We start from the raw sequence: 18442 nt of genomic DNA, 5'->3' as shown, positions 1-18442 counted from the left end.
GATGCTTGCCTCAAGCCTCTTCGTCACAGAAGGGAAAATAAAAACAAGTATCTGAAATGGCATGCAGTGGGTGGATAAAAGCAATAACGTGCACTATTATGAAAAAGAATCCTGTTAATTACCTGGTTTGAGGCACAGAAACACTTAGCACTTACAGAAACAATCTAGAATAACATTTCAAAATGAAGATGCTGCCACAAAGTGGCCATTTCCTAAGATGGGGGCTGAAATGTTTGAGTAGATTAAGTGAGCAGGTTTTTACCACAATGAGGTCGTTGAAGAGGAAAACTTCCCTCTGGTGAGAAGCTTGTTTCTGGGCTTTGTTAATGTCAGTCACTTCAAAAAGACGACTACAGCACACCAGTCTTCTGTGAGGGACTGAGAGGACCTGATGTTGAAAGGAGAGAAGAGAACAAGAGTTTACCATTTTCTATCCATTTGTAATGGCTTGTGTTTTCTTGATCAAAGATATGCCACTGTCTTTCTCTGGCAGATTGCGACCTATTGGGTATGGGGAAATATACATATAAATATGGCCTAAAATATCAGATTTCAAGTCCTAAAATATAACCCAATTAAACTAAATTAGACAAAAATATTATACTTGGTGTGAATTAGTTTTTTTAAAGAACAGGGATATAGCAAAGTCTGATCTTCACAAAACATGTTTGTGGACATGCATGACGGCACAAAACAAATGAGATTTCTGAGGACCTCAGAAAAAGAGTTGTTGATGCTCATCGGGCTGGAAAAGGTTACAAAACCATCCCTAAAGAGTTTGGACTCTACCAATCCACAGTCAGACAGACTGTGTTACAAATGGAGAAAATTCAAGACTATTGTTACCCTCCCCAAGAGTGATCGACCAACAAAGATCACTCCAAGAGGAAGACGTGTAACAGTCAGTGAGGTCACAAAGGAACCCAGGATAACTTCTAAGCAACTAAAGGCCTCTCTCACATTGGCTAATATTAATGTTCATGAGTTCACTATCAGGAGAACACTGAACAACATTGGTGTGCATGGCAGGGTTGCAAAGAGAAAACCATTCTTATCTCCAAAAAGAACAAGCCTGTCTGCAGTTTGCCAGAGATTGCGTGGACAAGCCAGAAGGCTACTGGAAAAATGCTGTGTGGATGAATGAAACCAAAATAGAACTTTTTCGATTAAATGAAGCATTGTTTGGAGAAAGGGAAACACTGCATTCCAACATAAGATCCTTATCCCATCTGTCAAAGTCAAAGTCCTGACCTTAATCCAATAGAAATGCCGTGGAAGGGAAGGACCTGAAGCAAGCAGTTCATGTGAAGAAACCCACCAACATCCCAGAGTTGAAGCTATTCTGTACTGAGGAACGGGCTAAAATTCCTCCAAGCTGATGTACAGGACTGATCAACACTTACTGGAAACATTTAGTTACAGTTACTGCTGCATAAGAGAGTCACACCAGATACTGAAAGCAAAGGTTCACATACTTTTGCCACTCACAGATATGTAATATTGGATCATTTTCCTAAATAAATAAATATATATATTATTCTGTCTAATTTGTTTAATTGGGTTACCTTTAACTACTTATAGTTAAAGCTGACGATGCGTTTTCATATTTTGCAGAAACAAAGAATATACATACATATATATATACATACTTACATATATATATATAGTTCTAAAATAAGTTCTTATTTTAATACAATTCCTGGTTTATTAATGACACAGTTGATATCCTTATTCTCTATCTATGACAGCATGGAAATGGCCTAAAGCACTACAATAATGCACACGTTTTTTATAGCCTGCATTTATAATGGGAATAATACAATCATAGCAGCTAATGCAATTATTGCAATACAGCTAAGAGCTACATTTTTTATTGGAATGTATGAAAGATAAGTGATAAGGATGAAGCAGGGTTGACAGAAGAAGCCAGTGATGCTCAGCTGCTGTGATAGACAGCATGGAGTGAGAACAGTGGGTTAAATATTAGGGAGAGGGAAAAAATTATACATTAATTAAATGATTATCCAGTCCTGTTGCGGCTTTTTGAAGCCATTGTGAGGTCGATTCTCACTCATTTGGCAAGGTTTGGGATACAATGACCACAATCAACTTCCTCATTTTTCTCAATAGCTTCAGCATTGACATCTGAATAAATTCTACGATTGTACACTTATACCTGCAGCCACATTAAAGTTTGGATCCAAAATGGAGCTATCAGTTAAGTTTAAGTGATAAACATACATTTTTTGTTCCTGGGTAGTGTCTTAATTCCTAATTTTTTATATTGCAAAAGTATACAAAATGGCTATTAACATGGTATAAGAAATTAGAAAATAACACTTACTACCCATGAGCTACTCCATATTTCTTCTTAAATTAGCTGGGTTAATTTACTACCTTACACTGTTAACACATGCATTTCAAGTAATGTCATAATGCAAACATGAATACAAACAAGGAAGGGGCTGAAGATGTTCACACATATACCCACACAGAGTACAGCCAGAGAAAAAGGAGCCAGACATCATAGGCTAATGTGCAGATACTGGACCTCCAGTACTTACTCAGACAGCTGAAATATTCTACAGATAAGATATTCTACAGTTCAATTTCTCACAGGTGGTGTTTCAGGCATGCCAAACACCAGAAATCCAAGGGAATGGATTGTTGTCAGTTTGTCAAATAAAAGCACAGAACTACAGTACATTCTGCAAATACCACAGAAAATGGGATAAATAGTGAATTTCATTTCACTTTCTAATATATGACTATGTTTAAGTCTCTGTCAGTTAAAAAAGAAACACTACAATTACATTTTTCCTCCCAACATACAAACTACATACATTTTTCTAAAGCACTAATTATGCAGTAATTATATATGGCTTTAGTTATGATATACTGTATAACTAAAGAGTGGTGCAGTGGCACAACAGGGAGCGTTGGTGCCTCACAGCTCCAGGGACCCTGGAACAATCCTTAGCTCGAGGATGGTCTGTATGAAGATTTGCATGTTCTCCCCTTGTCCATGTGGGTTTCCTCTTGGTTCTCCAGTTTCTTCCCACATCCCAAAAACATACCAGTAGGAGGACTGGCTTCTATAAATTAGCCCCTACATGTAAATTTGTGTGTGCACATGTTGCAATGTTATGGACTGGTGGTCTATCTAGCATGTCTACCTTGTGCACAGTGTGCCAGATACAGGCTCCAGATCCACCACAACCCTGACAGGATAAAGTGCTAAATAAATATGAATGAATGGTGTAGAACTAAAAGTCATACCTTAATAGTGATCATGCTCAAGTATCAAGGATGCACTGATTGATGACACGATCATTAACTAAAAGGACGATAATTAAAAAGTCATTTCTAAGTTTTCAGTTTTTTTGTGTGTACAAAAACCTAATTCTAAAACAAAAAATGATAAGAAAAGGGTAATGCATCCTCACACCTCCACGGTCCGGGGTTCGATGCCCTGTGTGAGCAGAGTTTGCATGTTCTCCCCGTGCTGTGGGGGTTTCCTCCGGGTACTCTGGTTTCCTCCCCCAGTCCAAAGACATGCATAGTAGGCTGACTGGCGTGTCTAAAGTGTCCGTAGTGTATGAATGGGTGTGTGGGTGTGTATGTGCTTGTGCCCTGTGATGGACTGGCACCCTGTCCAGGGTGTCCCCCGCCTTGTGGCCGATGCTTCCTGGGATAGGCTCCAGGTTCCCTGCGACCCTGAAGAAGGAGTAAGCGGTAGAAGATGGATGGATGGATGGATGTTCTGACCAGGATGCTCAAACTTCTGGCTCATGAGCATCTAAGGTAGCTTAGTTAGTTGTGTCAAATCCTTATTGCATCTGTTTACTTCTGTACTCCATTTTGGTGTCCATGTGAGGTAGCAAGAACATTCTCCTTGAGAATGCAAATCGAGTATTTATATTCTTGGTATGGAGAACCCTTGATAGTAAGTAATGTGTTTTCTTGCAGAGTGAGATGATATATAGAGAGAGTAATAAATTAAATCCATCCATCCATTTTCTGTAGTGCTTTTCCTACACAGTTTCAGGGGAGCTGGGAGCCTTTCCCAGGGATCTCAGGGCATTAGGCAGGGGACACCCTGGACCAGATGCTCACCCATCGCAGGGCAGGATTTGCGAGGCAAATGTGCTAACCTCTAAGCCACCATGCCCCCATGTTCAAATCATAATGTATAAAATGTTACATGTTCAGATGCTGTGTGTATGGGCATTGAAATTTGATAGCACTTATAGAATGTATTAGACATAAGGTAGCTTATGCAACACACACTTACATTGCTTGAATGCAGTAAGGGCTGGTCACGATATTAAATGAGAGTGCTAAACTTTGATATGTATCAATACAGTAGCTCAACATTGAAACTATATGGGTTGAGCAAAAAATTTTCACAAGGTCTCATCAAAAGTGTAATAAAAATGCCGTGCGGCAAACTATTTCACAAACACTATTAAGGACAGATAAGAAACTGCATTTTGGATACCATACAGTGTATGGTAACCAGAAATGCTATAACCCTTTTGTTCAAACAACAACAAAACCCCACTAAACTTACAGTTCTCATTAAAGTGTGCTATGGTTTGACTGAAGGTAGTTTTCTTGCATGTGGAGGTTTCCTGTAAGTGGGAGTGAGGCACTGCTGTGTGTGTAATGATTACGCTAGGGAGAACTGAGGTGAAGCATTTATGAACCAGAAGATACTTTGCTGTGGTGTGTGTGTGTGTGTGTGTGTGTGTGTGTGTGTGTGTGTGTGTGTGTGTGTGTGTGTGTGTGTGTGTGTGTGTGTGTGTGTGTGTTTTATGTTTTGTGTCTGTGTGTGAGGTTATATTTACTCATACATTCGTAGAGAGCATGCTGCAGCCTGGAGTAACATTGAATCACCAAGGAACTTGCATATTTGTGTGTGTGTGTGTGTGTGTGTGTGTGTGTGTGTGTGTGTGTGTGTGTGTGTGTGTGTTGTACATTCAGGCAGTTGCATTGATGAACCATTGAATCATCTGAGTGACATGTGTCCCCAGAGTTTGATGGGTCTGTATACATGATGACTCCACTTACAGCACACACAAGATATCATTTTATGACAGCATCTCTCTCTCTCTCTCTCTCTCTCTCTCTCTCTCTCTCTCTCTCTCGCTCTCTCATATTGTCAATATGCATACGTAAATCACAATCTTTACAAGTACACACTTGCAAAATTGGACTTTATGGGTCGAGCCACTTCTATTAATTCATGCCCAGTGTATGTCAGGCACTCGTTCATATACCAGACAATAACTCTATCTATCTAAACAACAGAGCGCTTCGTCTCAGTGCTATTCTGACTCTTCGCTGTCCGTATCAATCTCTTCAGAATGAAGATGAAGGTCAAGAGGGGGAGAATAAAAAGCCCAAAAAGGTCAGTGTGTAGGGAAAAAATTCTGTCTTTGACAAATTGTAATATTTGCCATTTAATTACACTGATCATACTTGCATGCTGTTTTCAGCTAAATGTATCAGGATATATATTAATCACATGCAATTTATCCTTTTATGGCTGGAATATATTGAATAGAACAAGTCCTGTGGTTACTCTTCTTTAAATCAGTGGGATTATTATGTTTTTGAGATTTGATTTAACTGATCAGATTTACTCAAAGTGTATTGAAGTTCCAATGCTGCAGTATGTAGCTACCTAGTTTACTTATGTGATGTTTAGCTATTGCTAATAGCCTCTCGGTGTAACACCAGCTTATTTAATATCTTGATTTATGCTTGACTTTATTTTTACAAAGTAAATGTACACCAAGATATCAAGGTAGCTACCTATTTATTTAACTATTTATCAAGATAGTTCAATTTTATCTCTGTGATCAAGCTCTAGAATCATCTATCTGCTTTCTATTCAATCCTACACATCATATGTAGGATCCTGACCTTACCGTCTTCATTCCTACAATACTCTGCTCCACCTTGGTGACGTATGTCACGTGGTCTTCATTGGATCGGAGCTCTCTCTGCTGAATACGCTCGTAAATGCCCACCACCATGTCCCGAGGGATGTCTGCTCCATCGTCCACCCCTGCACCAACATACACACATAGAGAGACCTTTTAATACATAACCACATAGGATATTTTAAGCTCCTTTAAATTCTTATATTTGTGCATGACGACTTCCTTCTTCAAATCAGGAAATTCGTTCTCAGTAGGCTTCAATTGCAGATACTGTGATGGTCACAGTTTCTTTAACTATTTCTATATTGATCTGGAAATATATTTAGCTAATTGTCTTGTTGGAAACTCTGCACTGGCCAAGTATGAATCTCCTGGCAGAGGCAACCATGCTTCTTTTTAGAATGCTTCCACACAGCTTGTTGTTATGAAAATGAAATTTAATGTAAATTTTGAAATTTACCACGAAATATAAATATATATATATTTTTAAATTTATAAATAAATTTAAAAATGAACTAAACTGTGCAATTCTAGAATTGTGATCTTTGGGCTCTTTTTTGATCCTTCATCATACTCCTCACTGTGTGGGGGCATATTGTGCTCATGGGTTACTGGCAAATACTGGCAAATTTCCAACTGTTTCAGACATGTGAACGTTCTTTTATTGCCCTAATTAAGTTTAATGGTATTGTTAACTGCATTGTTCATTGTTTATGTATTTTGATATCCATGACCTGATTTGTGCACATCCATACCATCTGTTTTATGTTGAAAGTTATGGGTTTTTCCTCCACGATAATGGATGGTAAAGGATTTTACATGTGTGCAACAGCAGGCAACAACACAGTTGAGCAAGTGAAAAGTGATGTTTTTCCAATAATCTACTGAACCAGTGCCTGGTAACTTCAGATTCTTGTTCTTGGCTGACAGGAGTGGCACCTGATGTGGTCTTCTGCTGTAGTAGCCCATCTACCTCAACGTTTCATTTGTTGTGCATTCTGAGATGCTTTTCTGCTCACTATGATTGTAAAGAGTGGTTATTTAACTTAGTCAGGCCATTCTCCTCTGACCACAGAATTGCTGCTGACTGGATGTTTTGTGCCATTGTTTTTGCCCCATTCTGAGAAAACTCTAGATACTGTTGTGTGTGAAATACCCTAGTGATCAACAGTTTCTGAAATACTCAATCCAGTCCATGTGGCATCAACAGCTGTGCCATGGTCAAAGTCCTTGAAATGACATTTCCCCCAATTCTAGTATTTAATTTGAACATTAACCAAAGCTCTGGCCTGTATCTGCCTGATTTTATACACTGCATGACTGTCACATAGTTGTGTGGATAATTGTATGAATGTGTACTATGGTCATATTAAAGAGGACAGTGAGTGAGCTTGTCTGTTTATCTGGCCATCTATCCATCCGTGAAGCATTCTGGCTATCAGGCAATGAAAAAGACCCAGCATGTTCTAAAAAATACTGTCACTGCATTTGAGTATATGTTTGTTTCCAGGCAACTGAGAGTGAATCACTTCAGACCTCTGCCCACAGATACCTAAGGTACACACAGCAATCTGCCAAGAGGCAGATGCTGCAGCAACTCGAGGAAATCCTGAGATTAATGAGTGTTAGCGGACGAAATTTATCCAACCTAAGCTAATATAGAGGTTAGCACTGACAGAATGGTGATATAAGTTTGGGCAAAAGGAAGCTTAAGCAAACTTATTATCTACTAAAATGTCTTTTACACTTTTGCAAGAGTGCCCACGTATGCAAAACTTTAAGTTTCACTTTCCTTTTATTAGACTCTAGATAATAACTTGCTTACAGTTCAAGAGCATAACCATGAGGTTGAATATAAGTATAAATATTAATATAGGACATAAACAGTGTGCTTCAAACAATAAATGTTTAAATAATTGAAAACTGCACTGCTCATAGCAGCTAATTATATGCAAGGTCCAGACTTGTTGAAAGACATTTTTTTTCTAACGTGTCCTTGTAAGCAGTCATTGCTAAAGGGAAAACTTTACTCTAAAGATTGTTTGTGTTGTGTTTAAAATAGTGTTGTCAGCTGGCTAATTTTTTGTTTGTCTGTAAATGTCAAGTTCAAATACAAATCACATTAATATTGCCTTTATTTTTCATTCAATTACAGTGCTGTGTAAAAAGTATTTGCTCCCATCCTGATTTCTTCTGTTTTTGTGCATATCTCACAATAAATTGTTTCAGAAGATAAAACAAAATCTAAGATAAAACAAAGGCAACCTGAGTAAACACTAAATACAGTAAATGATAATGTTATTTATTAAAGCAAAAAAGTTATTCAATACCAACTGGACCTGTGTGAAAATGTATTTGCCCCTGTAGTTACTAATTCCCCAAATATATTAAGTTGGTTAAAAGGTCTTAACACACTATGCCAGAGTTGAAAGAAATTTCAGAAATGATGAGGAAGAAAGTGATTGAAATACATCAGTCTGGGAAAGGTTACAAAGCTATTTCAAAGGCTCTGGGACTCCAAAGAATCACAGTGAGCATCATTATCTCCAAATGGAAAAACTCACAGCACAGTAGTGAACCTTCCCAGAAGTGGCCGACCTTCCAAAATTCCTCCAAGAGCACAGCAACAACTCATACAGGAAGTCACAAAAGAACCAAGGACAACATCAAATGGAACTACAGGCCTCTCTTGCATCAATAAAGCTCACTGTTCATTACTCCACTATCAGAAAGACGCTGGCATCAGAAAGACATCCATGGAAGAGTGGCGAAGTGAAAACCACTGCTAACCCAAAAGAACATTAAGACTCATCTGAATATTGCCAAAACACATATTGATGATCCTCAAACCTTTTGGGAGAATGTTCTGTGGACTGAAAGTGCACAGAACGTCGAAAGTGGAACAGTTTGGATGACAAGGGTCCCGTTACATATATATGTACATATGTATATATATATGTATAATATACATTCTGGATTATACATTATACAACAGTACATTGCAGAGCAACACACACATATTCACACTAATTTTTCAGTGGATAATTCACCTACTGGCAGGTGGTTAGGAGGTCAGAAGAAACCAGAGAACCCAGGAGAAATCCAAATATGGTGAGAACACAGATAGTAACCCTGGACCTGTGAGGCAGCACCACTGTGCAACCCACTCTACATTTTGTAACAGTAAAATTTATGCACTAATGGGAAAATCAATACTAAATGTATCTGCCCTCAACTGTTTAAGCCTGTATTACAAGATAATTGCAAGATAATGTAACACAATGAGTATATTAAATATCCACAAACGATATTTATTCAGTCTAATGTCTACATGATTTACACATGCAAAAGGTGTATAATCATGTGCAATTAGCTTGCTTTTACACAGACATAAAAGGCTAGGTTAAAGCTAATTGAACTGTAACTGCAAAATGACACTGGTGGAGGTATAGAGAAGCATTTCCAGTTTAATCCATCTGTTCATTAGCAATGTTCATGTTCACTTATCCGCCACTGGGCTAGGAATACCATTGTCCCCCACAGAGGGCACACTTCAGAACTCCCATTTTGGCAGCACTTGCATTCATATGGAGTAGGCCATATGATCACACTGATCAATTCAGAATGGAGCCAAATAACATTAAGGTCCTTAATGGGACTACATAAAAGAATCATTTATTTGTCATGGATTTGAAATGGTGCCCTTTTATGTATTCTTTACAAATGGTTAAGGAATCGGTTCAGAACTCATCTTATACACCAGCAGTTTTTCCAACAATTAAAATTATGAATTTTTAATGAACATGATATAGTACCATTTATAAACATTTATAGTTACATTTAATTTGGTCCAGGAAACAAGTTAATTTCTGTTATCACTTACATTATAGCAGCTATAAACAGTCATTCCCTTACAAGCCTTTCTTTTATCTCTCTTGAAGTTAAAAACTGACATAACAAAAATAATAATGCAGCCTCACAGTTTGTGGAGCATGTGAAGCATTATTATTATTTCAATTACAGCTGGCATTATTGTCAGAGCTGCTATTGCACAAAATTAATCAACAGCTTCTGATCAGATTCAAGAACTGAACAATATTTTATCATGAGTTTTATGGTTTAGACACCAATGTATACCAGTACACTGTGGGATTACCTTACTGCTATGTTAATGTTATGTTACTTTCAGGCTCTAGTTTTCCATCTTTTAGGCCTAGTTTTCTTAATCATGTAATTTCTCCATAGTTTTTCATGGTGAGAATGATATACAGACAAGCCTCTGTAATGTCCTGACTTAAACTGTGTTTTCTTTAATGACTTTTGACATCTGACACAATAAATCATCTTGGGTTTTACTCTAAAATGCAAAGAACAAAGCTCATTTTTTTATAAGCATGATTGCAAGACAGACAAAATGGATGAGTGGGATCATTCACACTCAAACATTTGTTCACAAGAACTTTAATTTGGTTATTAACAACAGTAATCTATAAGGGCAAATGGCCCATTACTTGTTTAATGTTAAATGCAGCATGTTTTAATGAGTATTAACACAACCAACCATGCAATAACTGAATGATCGCAAGGTCATCCACTACTATAATGTGATATTCTAAATCTATGATAAGCATTCTTCTGTCCTGAGTCAGCCAATACTTGCTGGAAGTGACATTGAATGTACAATGAAGTGCAGAAGCACAGTGTATTTAAGGAGAAGGATGGATGTGATAACAAGCAAAGCATCAAGGAGCATATCACTCAAAGCTGGCAATACACTCAGGTACGCACAGACAGGTGATCGTAGTAAATAAGGACAGACTGATAGAAAAAAAGGCTGGGGTTAAAACAAGTAGAATAAAACAATACTTTTTTTCTGTCCTGTCTGTGTCAAAAATTACTGTCATGCTATATTTCATCTAGGACAAAAAAATGGCATCCTTTTTTGACATGGCTCATATTTTAAACCTGTGTTTCTCTTCTATTTATCTTAATTTTCTAAAATTACAGGCACTCTAAGACTACAGAGAACAATAAAAGAACTAACACTGTATTGGATGAAGTCCATAAATCCTTCAGTTGAGTAAAAGTAGAATAACAGCAAAAATATTACTCTTTTAAAAGTCCAGAAAATCTACTTGTGTTAAAGTTTTAAAGTACTTGGTTTCTACTTAACACTGACTTGAAAACGTCTAAATTAAATGCGGGAGACTGTAGAACTTGGGTGGTAACTGATAATTTTAATGTGAACACTCCCCCTCTCTGTTTCCCAGTTCTGGCACCTTTTTTCCCTTTGTTACTCTGTTGACTCAGGTACAGACAGATAAAGCACCTCACCATTCACACATTCTTTTGTCTCCCTGAATACCATGCATTTACATACTTTCCTGAATAACATTTGCTCGCATTCCCATGACTTCTTGAAAACCATATATGGAGTTGTTCCTGTCTTACAGTGATCTGCTTCCTGTTTTATGCAAATATACCCTTCTGTCTAGCCAATCAATAGTTAACCCATTGTCTCGTTGTCTTGTTGTGTGCCAAGCATGATATATACTCATTCATTGAATAAAAGAGAGATCTTTCCATTTGAACTTTGCTTGTCTGTGTGTTATTTGGCAAAGTTTCCCAAGTTTGGTGTGGGGTGAGGGCACCGTCTTTCTTGTGTACTCTCGCTTTTGCTCTTCTTAAGAATCGTAACCTGGAGATTCTTTATTCTCAAATCCTAACAGTTTTATGGGAGTTTGTTCCAGGATATCGATTCAAATCCTTACAGTTTTCTGGGGACTCATCCCGGCTAGCTACTGAGAGGTAAGAATAATTGATAATAATTGAAAATAATTGATTTGCTCTGCCTTGAAGTAGATATCCCATGAATCCCAGTTGCACTACATGTGTTGCATAAATATACAATGGCATTCTATGGAAGCAATAGGAAGTAACTTTTAGTTGAATCTTTATAGTGCTTAGGCTCCAGCCACTGTGGTAGTGTTTTCTCCCGGCTTTATCTTTATCTTGGTTCTGGCCGGTGTGGTAGTGTTTTCACCAGGCTTTATTGTATTGTGCTTAGGCTCCGGCCACCGTGGTAGTGTTTTCTCCAATTTTTATCTTTATTTTGGCTCCAGCCACTGGGTAATGTTTTCTCTTGGTTTTATTTGGCTCTGGCCGTTGAGTAGTGTTTTCTCTCTGCATAATTGTAAATATAAATAGTTTTTTGTATTGTCTTTGTTGTATGTTGTCCTTGTTGTGTGTTATTTGTTCTGTATGTAAATCATTACACATGGGTGGAAGTCATCAGCAGTCTAAATCAGTGATAGCATTCAAATTGACAATTATTCAGGAAGTACATCTGACTCCACTACTGTCAGACTCTCTAACTCTTGTAACTCTATTGCTCATGCTGAGTTAAACGTCGCCGCACCTTTCGTGCAGGCTGCTAATTGTTTGGCAGACGAGATGGGTAAGTGGGCTGCTCCCTCTCCTCACATCCATGACGCCAATCCAAAGTCTCAATTATCTCCTTTTGATAAATCATAATGGGCAGACAAGTTCCAACCCCGTGGAGTAAAGCTAACCCTGGTATTTCTTTTACAGGAGTCCTGGACATGATAAACACTGTCAGTGATAAACACTTAAGCGTTAATTTCAAAAATAAAACAAACAATGTATTTGCTTCTCTCCCTTTACCTGCAAAGAAACCTACTCCCCTTAGGTGATACAGTATTAGAAAAGCCTCAACCCCAGGAATTTTGGAGAAGCCACTTTTGGATCTCCCACATAGCCGTCGCTCACACGGTCATACTAACTGACTCTCAACTCCAGTAGATTCAAGCCAGCAGACGGAAACAGTGCCGGAACCAGATCCAGCTCACTCGAGAAAGGAGAAGATTCACAATCAAGCAGCTCTTAGGGGGCCTCTTCTTGCCTCACCTTAACACATACACATATAGATTTTATTGTTTTAGCCTTGAGAACACAAGCAACGACTCATGCCCTGTCTGGGGAGAGTGTATGCAGGTCCCGTTGGGACCTAAAAGGGCATTGATAAGTTTACTGTGAACACGACTCCTCTCTGTTTCCCTGTTCCTGTGTTGGCACCTTTTTTCTCTTTGTTCCTCTGTTGACTCAGGTACAGACAGATAAAACCCCTCACCATTTGCGCATTCCTTTGTCTCCCCGAATACCATTTGCACGCATTTATGTACTTTCCTGAATAACATTTTCTCTTATTCCTATGACTTCCTGAAAACCATATATGAAGTAGTTATGGAAATATGCCCTTGCGCCTAGCCAATCTATAATTAATCCATTGTCTCTGATGTGTGCCAAGCACAATATATACTCTGTCGCTCTTTGAATAAATGATAGATCTTGCCATTTTAACTTTGCATGTTTGTGTGTTATTTGGCAAACTTTCCCAAGTTTGGTGTGGGGTGAGGGCGTCGTCTTTCCTGTGTACTCTCGCTTTCTCTCTTCTTAAGAATCGTAATCCAGTTTTATGGGGACTCATTTCAGGATATCGATTCAAATCCTACCAATGACCCAAATACTTACATTTTAATTAAAGGTAACAGGCTGTAATAATATTTGTTTGGCAATCATCTACACAATGATATATGATTATGCATGAAATGTTTATTTAGAGAATAATGAATTAGTCTAAATAGAAAGCTTATATGATTGCATGAATGGATAAATGCATTAATGAGCAGGTGTTCACCTGCTGTCTAGTGGGTATAAATTATGTTTTAGTGTGTTGATGGGATTATATATTATATAAACCCCTAAAAGTATCCCATATGCCAGTAAATTATTTTAATGCACAACACCATTATAAAAATAACTAATGTCAGCTTGCAGATACTGACAATCCCCCCTCCCCTCCCCACCACCCCTGTCTGATCTTTTGTTTCACCATGAGCTCAACAAAGACGAAGCTGAGCAAGATAAGTTTTATGTTAATAGATTTAAAGGTAGGCTCATTCTCCTTTAAAGCAGTAAAGTCTTTAAGATGGTACAAATTAGAGACTGCAAACTGCAGTGGTCTACAGTGTGACATCAGGAGACTTTTTCTTTTTAGCATGTTTTGGAAGGCTGTTCATTAACGTCCCTTTTAAATTCATAATTGCATTTCACCCACTCAGTTACTCAAGTGAAGCATGATCTCTTATATCCCAGACAGAGAAAGAAAAAGAAAGGATAAAGAAAATTTCAAAGTCAAATTTTAGAAATGTGAGAAGAGATGAAGAGAAAATAGAGTGAAAGTACAATCAAGCATTAGAGTATAATCAGTTTGGTATGCCGGCATTGATTTTCCAGTTTAATCTAATTGTTGGGAGCTGCTTGACTGAATCCATTAAAGATGCTCACCGTTGTTTTAGCCCTTTCATTGATTCTTTTAAAGGCAAAGTCAAGACACTGGAATTTCCAGTGACAGACAATGCATAACCTCATTTAACAGCCCTGTCCAAATATCTAAAAAAAAGTAGCAACTCCCATAATCTCTTAACTACACCTACCAATATACTGTATCCCTAGCTCTGTGATCACACAGCAAATCTTTGACTTTGCCTGGCCCAATAATTCCAGATTAATTTGAGATGTTCGTCAGTATTAAATTTAATGAATGCCATTGGGATGATCATATACTCTACACAGGACTTCAATAACTGATTCAAGTATCATGTATTAGGTGTAAAAGATGACAAAAATGAACACCATGTGTTAGAAATGTACTGTACATGTTCCCATTGAGTAAAATATATGGAGTTAAAACCACTGAAAAATAGGATGTGCAAAAAGGATGTTTAAGTTTAATTTATGCATTAAAATGTATTAATTTATTTTTGAAAAATCTATATAAAATGTATAGTGAATTTAGACTTCTGGAGCCTACTTACTGCATGTGCACTTATTTAGCCAGACTGATTTGAGCTAGCAGGAAGTCTACAGAAACTCAAACACTCATTACCACCATGATGAGCAGAAAAGCAGCTCAGAACACACAACATGCTGAATATTGGGTTCCAATCCTGTCAGACAAGAACAGAACAGTTGAGGACTGTAAAAACAAAAACAACAAAAAAAAAGATAACCTAGTCTTTTTCATTATCTTCAGCTGTCCAGGAAAAATTCTATATAGATAGACTGAGCACAACTGGGAGTTCTTTATTCTTATTTTAAATAAACTATATTTAAAATACATACACCATGACTTGCACACTAATTACAAGATACCCACTGTATATGAAAATAGTACCTCAGGAGTCAATGCTGTATGGTTTTCAAATTGAAGTTAATTGCCACCTTAGTTTTAGTGTTATCAAAGCCCTCTCTTACCCCTCAAATTGCGAATGAAGTCTTCCAACATCATCTTGCGGTCGGGTTTGATGTTGGGGCTGTACATGTCTGTGTTGAGGAGGATGATGGCGAAGGCTAGGATGAAGATGGTGTCTGGGTTGTGGAACTGCTGCACCACATCTGGATTGCACATGCAGTAGCGCTGGCTAAAAAAAGAATCCAAAAACAAAGGAGAGGGACAAGTCCAAAATGTTAACATTTCTACATTCTAGGGGAGAGTTTACAGCAAACACATAAAACTATTATTGTAATGACATTTAACCTGATCTGTTATATACTTCATTTATCACTGAAATTGCTTAGCACTATTTGTTACTCACGTGCTAAGCAATTTCAGTGTTGAATGAAGTATATAACAGATCACGTTAAATGTCATTATAATAATACAGAAATATACAGTAGATGTATCCATAATGGCTGCGGAATTACAACCTTCCATTCCATTAAGGGTTTAAGACTATAAAAAATATGTCTGTAATGCAATGTAATTTAGAAACCCATTTCAAAAGCAAACACAAATATAGTGACTTTCTAACAGCAGCTGGTCAAATAAGTCTCAGAACAGAATGGCAGTCTAAAATATGATGATGAAGTGATTTATAAGCTCTTATATAGACCAGAAATAATGCCTTAGCAGCACGTTTCTCTAGTGAATGTGGTGTAAGGCTCAGCTGCTCTTTAAATATAATCTTAGAGGGTAAATACTGCTGGCCTACACCTACCATGTCTAATCTAATGCCTTTACACCTGAAACACAGAGATAGGTCAACCTAGGCTAACTCGATTTTCAAGAAATTGACCAAGCTCAACATATTGAGTTATCACTAAAGAAAACGGACACACAAAGACTTCAGTGTGGAATTAGAAATCCAGGATCATGGCATTTTTGGTTTCCTATTCTATTCTATACCATTCCAATGCTGGTGTTTTACAAACTTCTGGATGTAGGAGAATAATTTACAACATACCATATGCATGCATCATTATTACAGTATCACAAAACCACATACACCTGTCCTGGACCAAATAATCCGAACAGATAAATGCAATAACTGTGTACACAAACTCTGGAAAATGTTCAACGTGCGACAAAAAACTTTTAGTATTGCTTATGGGAGCACTGTCACTGTCTTAACATAATTTGAACTTTGCCAGAATCATCGGTCAATTTACTAAGCTTAGATGCCATTTTGCTTTTTTCCACGTTTCAGTTTGTGCATAGCTTGTTGCCATTTTGCCTTCAGTACTCAGAAAATAGCAAATGTCTAATCCACACCACTCCTCTGTATTTTAACTTTAGTACGTGGGTAAAATCTCATATCTGGCTTCAAACATTTCAGATATCTAGCCCAGGGGTCATAAACTGGTGGATCATGCTTCGGATGCAGTCCCAGCTAAATATTTTAGTTGAATGAACTAAGCACTTATACACTGTATAAATACAGTGTAGCAGATAAATAAATAAATAAATAAATAAATTAAAAATGGCTGTAGTTTTCTAAATATGAACAATTGCAGCGTCCTCTTTTCCTCTTTTTCCTTCTATGGCAGGTTTTCTCACAGTAATGTCTAATACACAGTAATCTCTAATTGAATTACTGTGTAATTCCTGCTTAATACAATTACTGCAATAAATTATTGTGTAACAAGGCCGCTCGTGTTGGCTACTGTTTATATTATCACTTATGACGACTTATGTGGTTCAGGTAGTAGAGCAGGTTGTCCACTAATTGTAGGGTTGGAGGTTCGATTCCCGGCCCACATGACTTCACATGCTGAAGTGTCCTTGGGCAAGACACTGAACCGCAAGTTGCTCCCGATGGCAAGTTAGTGCCTTGCATGGCAGCTCCGCTACTATTGGTGTGTGAGAGTGTGTGTGAATGAGAACCAGTGTAAAGCTCTATATAAGTGCGCCATTTATGTAGTTTTGTTTTGGTCCTGTTTCAGCCCTGTAATGACGGTGGTTGATTACACTAATGTGTTCACGTGTTTTGTGTCTCACATTGATTGTTTTTATTCTATCCAGTTGTTTCTGAATCATTCTGTTTTTTCTTTTGTCTACGACTAAGCATTGGTTTCTAGTTCTGTTTCCTGATTGATGACCCTTGCCTGTTTCATCCAGGTGTGATTATGGATATTCCTTGTTTAATCCGGTCTCCCTGTTCTTTGTCACTTGCTATGATGTTTGGATTAGTCCTAAATTATTTCCTGGGTTTTTGTGTACTCAAATATAGATTGGCATTATTTTGACACTCATTAAAAGTCTTTAATTCTTGCATTACATTATATACAGTGGTGCTTGAAAGATTGTGAGTCCTTTAGAATTTTCTATATAACTGCATAAATATGAGCTAAAACATCCTCAGATTTTTTTTTAGAAGTCCTAAAAGTAGACAAAGAGAACCCAATTAAACAAATGGGACAAAAATATTATACTTGGTCATTTATTTATTGAGGAAAATAATCCAATATTACATATCTGTGTGTGGCAAAAGTATGTGAACCTTTAGGATTAACAGTTATTTTGAAGGTGAAATTAGAGTAAGGCGTTTTCAATCAATGGGATGACGAGCAGGTGTGAGTGAGCGCCCTGTTTTATTTAAAGAACAGGGATCTATCAGAATCCGATCTTCACATCACATGTTTGTGGAAGTGTATCATGGCACGAACAAATGAGATTTCTGAGGACCTCAGAAAAAGAGTTGGAAAAGGTTGTTTCCATGCTGGAAAAGGTTACAAAATCATCTCCAAAGAGTTTGGACTCCATAAGTCAGTCTCCCACTTGTCCATAACCAACAATAACCATGTTTTCTCAAGTGTGTCATATTTTGACATTAAATTAGCATACACTATACATTCACATGCAGCCTGTCTTTGAGAGGTCTTGAGTAAATGCACCAATTCTGATTATAGTTCAATCATTTCTCCCCATAGATTTTGACTTTAACAATGCATTTGTCCATGTTAATTGTGTTTGCCTTGCTTAAACACACAAAAGTTCACACTGAATACAAGACCTCATGAATCGTGAATTCTAGACTGCTTTGTGAAGCCTTTTGAATTTTAAGGAAGCTCTGTTTTTTGCTATTTCGGAAGTGCTGAAGGCTGTGTGCTCAAGTGAAAACTCTAATTTC

General features: G+C 37.5%; 1 protein-coding gene across 2 annotated transcripts in view; it reads right to left on the bottom strand.

The window, feature by feature from the left end:
• Positions 1 to 18442, bottom strand: part of iqsec3a (IQ motif and Sec7 domain ArfGEF 3a) — a 107171-nt gene that overhangs the window by 21392 nt on the left and 67337 nt on the right. For both annotated transcript variants that reach the window (XM_053688426.1, XM_053688425.1), the window contains exons 5-7: positions 15288 to 15454; positions 5937 to 6076; positions 263 to 388 (exon numbers count right to left, since the gene is read on the bottom strand). In XM_053688426.1, the coding sequence (XP_053544401.1) occupies positions 263 to 388; positions 5937 to 6076; positions 15288 to 15454 (433 nt within the window). The remainder of the gene's footprint in view (positions 1 to 262; positions 389 to 5936; positions 6077 to 15287; positions 15455 to 18442) is intronic.

Source organism: Ictalurus punctatus, chromosome 19 (genome assembly GCF_001660625.3).
Source record: "Ictalurus punctatus breed USDA103 chromosome 19, Coco_2.0, whole genome shotgun sequence".
NCBI classification, from domain to species: domain Eukaryota; kingdom Metazoa; phylum Chordata; class Actinopteri; order Siluriformes; family Ictaluridae; genus Ictalurus; species Ictalurus punctatus.
The sequence above is the reverse complement of the archived record's forward strand: the minus strand, read 5'-3'. Positions and strand labels throughout refer to the sequence as shown.